This window comes from Gekko japonicus, unplaced genomic scaffold, assembly GCF_001447785.1.
Source record: "Gekko japonicus isolate JY-2015 unplaced genomic scaffold, Gekko_japonicus_V1.1 scaffold1248, whole genome shotgun sequence".
Lineage (NCBI taxonomy): Eukaryota > Metazoa > Chordata > Lepidosauria > Squamata > Gekkonidae > Gekko > Gekko japonicus.
Genome location: NW_015171541.1, coordinates 506,097 through 510,599, shown reverse-complemented (window position 1 = coordinate 510,599; position 4,503 = coordinate 506,097). Strand labels below are relative to the sequence as shown.

Sequence of the window (4,503 nt, the reverse complement as noted above, 5' to 3'; positions counted from 1 at the left end):
CCGGAAAGAACTGCAGATGGAAAAGTGTCAAATCTGGCTCTGGAAAAGGCCCATCTATGATTTGGGTTGGAAATGTTAGCTAGGTATAAGGGAGCAGACATTAAAGTTTTTGATTTCAGAGATTTATAAAGAGGCGGAAGTGCGGCATAAGATGTTTGTAACTCAATATCTCTGAGATGCTGGTAAACAATGGTTTTTGCCCTAGCATAGCCGCTCTCCAAAAGTTGGTACGGGTCTAATCCTAATGTTCTCAGTTTGTTAATGGCTCTAGTGGACCACTGAGGGTAGGGAGATGCAGCCAGTAGTAAAGGAAATAACCCAGTGGGAAAAAGGTGGACTTTCAACCAAAAACAGAGAGAATGCATCCAAATATCCAGCTCGACTGTATTGAGACCAGCTTCTTGTCTCACCATAACGTTGGGAGTACATCTTGGAGTATTAAATAGGGATCTCAGGAGTTTTGTTTGGACCAATTCTAGCGCCTGAAGATTAGTAAATCGCATAATTTGTGTCCCATGCACCGCAACCCTAGAGTCGGACTCGACTGGCTCTTGAGCAAGGGAAACCTTTACCTTTATTTATTCTATATTTATGTATAGCCGAGGCTATACATCAGGCTGTCTGAAGAGTCCCTAGCCCCTTCCATTGTGGAGATGTGCCTTTTCCACTTATATCTCTCCAAGGAAAGGGTCCGGAGTGTTATTTTTAAGAGAAAGCTGGGAAGTCAAAGAACCTGATAATGTTAATAATAATGATGATGATGATGATGATAGGAGGTTGAGGGGACACATGATTGCTCTCTGGAAGTATTTGAAGGGCTGTCACTTAGAGGAGGGCAAGGAGCTGTTCCTGTTGGCAGCAGAGGATGGGACTCGCAATCATGGGTTAAGGGCGGGAAGGTACCGGCTGGATAGTAGGAAAAACGTTAGTACAGTAGGAGTTGTGCAACAGTGGAATTGGCTGCCTCAGGAGGTGGTGAGCTCCTCCTCCCTGGCAGTCTGGACAGCGGCTGGACAGACACTTGTCTGTCCCTCTTGAAGCCGTCCAGGGATACTGTAGCCTGATCCTGCATCGAGCAGGGGGTTTCACTAGATGGCCTGTATGGCCCCTTCCGACGCTGTGATTCTATGGTTCTAATTGCTGATTTTTTTAAAAAAAAAAAAACACTGAAAAGGCCCAATGGCCAATGCAGGGACAGAAACATACAAAATGGCTGCCATGTGGGTAGGATTGGGAAAATCCAAACGTTCCCATCCACATGGTAGCATCCAGGTTTTGCTTTCCCAAAGGTCAGGGAAAAGCCTGGGGAACTCGAGGAGGTGCATGAATGCACCACATGGCTGTGGGGAAGCAGGTATCCAGGTCAAATAACCTCTGTGGAAACAGCCATCATCTGTTAACGGAGTAAATTTTTGTAGGTTTGTAATTTAATAGCCGATTATTATTATTTTTAGATGAAGTATGGGGTTTTCTAATCCATGTGCTTGCTCCTGAGCTTTGAAACAATGAAATACAAATCAAGAGCATTAAATAAATATTATGATAATGTTGCACCTAACCTGAGTTTTTTCCATAGGCAAACATAGGACTGTATACAGTATTGACTGAGTCATTTTAAACAGGTTTCTAATCTTGGCTTGGAAAAAATGGGCCCTATTTCTCTCCTCTTTCCTTCCCCCCCATAAATTCCCAACCACGTTCAAAGTGTCCTTTAAAAACAATGCAGTTTTGTACTTAACCTAGGAACAGGATCTATTGAACACAGTGAAACTTCTTACTGAGCATATATAGGGATCAGTCCACCAGCAAGTTGCCCCTTTTCCCCAAGCTTCAAGGATTTCTTTATTAACAACTTAGAACAGTGGTTTGTTGTCTTTTTCAGTTGACCGTCCAGCCATTGAACCTTCTGACTATATCACCGTTCCTCCAAAGCACCCAGACAAGATGGGATTTGATGAGGTAATCAAAGGGCACCTGCCTTTGTGGGCCGACTTGTGGAAGGGTGTTGCTTAGTGAGTAAAGCCTGTTCATTGCATGCTGAAGGCCCCGGGTTGAGTCCTTGGCACCGCCAGTTAAAAGAATCAGGTAGTCGGTGACCTGAGGCCCTGAAGAGCCAGACGGTACTGACCTGGGTAGACCAGAGGTCCAGAAGGAACCTTTGTTCAATATTTGTGAGTTAAAAAGGACAGAGCGATCTCAAAGTAGCTGTTGCAATAATTAAAACTGGTGGCCACTTGGTTTTACACATCAAAGACACAGCCTAAATGGCTTGCAGTGGACTTGTTTTGTTTTTGCATTGTGTGCAAGAGAGTTTCTATCTGCCATCAGGTTTTGCTTTTCAGTATCGAGCTTCAGAGATCTATGTTTTCAATTCTAGATCTAGTCATTGGTATTTGGTTTTTAGTGCAGTGAGGCCACGTTGCTACTTCCCGACATTGTGGCAATACTTTAAACAGGGGTGTGAAGATGATGTTCTAATGTGGTCCATGAGGCCACCGTTCAGATCAAAATAAGACACTGAATGCCATCTTCAAAGCAAACAGCAATGAATACCAAATGCAGTTCTACAAAGGGTAAAAACCGCCACTATAAGGGAATCACATGACGCAGGTAAAGAAGACAGACGTCTTAATTTGCACAGGATATATGGGGCGCACACAACCCAAGATTTATAGCTCTATTTCTCATGCCCTTTTATATCAGGCTGCCCTTTTAGATTTACAGTCACTTTCTGGGATCTTCAACTTGACTCCAATAATCTGTTCTGTAGGGAACTGTGCACAGATCCTTGCATGGGGTCATGTCGTCCAGCTTGCTACTGCATGCAAGTCTTTCTGGTCTGAGATAAAACCCCCACACTGAAATTAGAAGCAGGATTATCTCTGAAGCCCCTCTTAAGATCTAAACAAAAGGGCGTCATGAGGACAAAGCTCTTTCTGAGTTCCCTTCTTTCCAAATCACACTGGGATGATGGAACTGTAAGTTTGCAGTCACCCTGTCAAATCCAGTGTGTATCAGTGATGGTCCACTACTTGGGGCTGGGGGCGTTTGGGCTAACCAGGGCTGGCGGAGAAGGCACAACATACCTCAGGATCCCGTCCATCCCAGGACCCCAAAGAAGACCCCTCCAGCGAGTGGACTACCTTGCCCATATTATCCTGCAGTGCCCTTATGTGCTCCAGTGTAGGCTAAAATGGATTATGATTATAAAATTGATACATGGACTATGTTTCCTCTGACGACATTAGAGCAAAAGGTTCAATTCCTCTTAGAGGATTCTGATTCTAGACGTAAGAACACAAGAGAAGCCAATGTTGGATCAGGCCAATGGCCCATCCAGTCCAAAAATACCAGATGCCATCAGGAGGTCTACCGGTGGGACCAGGACACCAGAAGCCCTCCCACTGTTGCCCCCCCCCCAAGCACCAAGAAGACGGAGCATCACTTGCCCCAGTAGGGAGCTGAGTGCCTAACTCTTCACTCCTGAGCAAAGTTACACCCTTTTAAGGATTGCTTAGGATGGCGCTATAATTTGACCAGCCCTGAGGTATCTTCGTTTACGCTGGTTGTATAATTAAATATAGAAATAGTGCCTGGCTGTGTGGAAGGTGCACTGTATTTGAAGCCTGTCCCGTCTGTCTGATTGATATTTTTAAAGCGTGCTGTTCCTTATGTGGCTGTTCTTTGATTTCCCAACCTTATTTATTTGCACCCCGCTTGGAGGAAATGCTGGAGCGCCACCGGCTGGATTTATATTTGTCTCGGTATTGCTACTGCCCATATCTCAAGGCTGCGCTTGTTCTTGCTTGCCTTTGAACCACAAGCTCGGCCTGAGGCCCCCGGCCATTGGTGTGTGTTCAGTCACACTGAATAGTTTGTCTTGGGCAAGGTACTTCCCAGCAAACTTTTCCTTCCAGCGGCTTATTTTGCTTTGTAGGTTGGAGTTCTTCCCAGGTTTAGACAAGATAGCTGCCAATAGGCTTTTAGCCATCCTCTGCACAGCTGAACTTAGATCCTGCCATTGCTGTGGTCTGTAGATACAACAATTGCAACTCTGCCCAGCAGAGATATGAGTTCTGCCAGATGCTGCCTGTAGATTTGTTTTTGTCCCACCCTTCCTCTAAGGAGCTCAGTGTGGGGCACACAGCTCTGTGGTGTCTTCCAAACAACCAAATAAGTGGATTGGAGTGGCCAGTCTAAGGCTATAGTATAAGTTTATTGTCTTAGCCATTGGCCATAACATAATACATCAGGTCATAAAATGGTAATGTAGACAATACAAAAATATCAGTATACTCCTATACTACTTCTAGTAAAAGGTAAAGGTTCCCTTGCTCGAAAGCCAGTCGAGTCTGACTCTAGGGTTGCGGTGCTCATCTCCGTTTCAAAGCCGAAGAGCCAGCGCTGTCCGAAGACGTTTCCGTGGTCATGTGGCCGGCATGACTAAACACCAAGGTGCACGGAACGCTGTTACCTTCCCACCAAAGTGGTACCTATTTATCT

General features: G+C 45.2%; 1 protein-coding gene across 1 annotated transcript in view; it reads left to right on the top strand.

Annotated features, from left to right (window-relative positions):
* The window catches only part of COLGALT2 (collagen beta(1-O)galactosyltransferase 2), a 32,901-nt gene that overhangs the window by 18,688 nt on the left and 9,710 nt on the right, over positions 1–4,503 (top strand). The window contains exon 6 of the mRNA XM_015419651.1: positions 1,883–1,959. Within this exon, the coding sequence (XP_015275137.1) occupies positions 1,883–1,959 (77 nt within the window). The remainder of the gene's footprint in view (positions 1–1,882; positions 1,960–4,503) is intronic.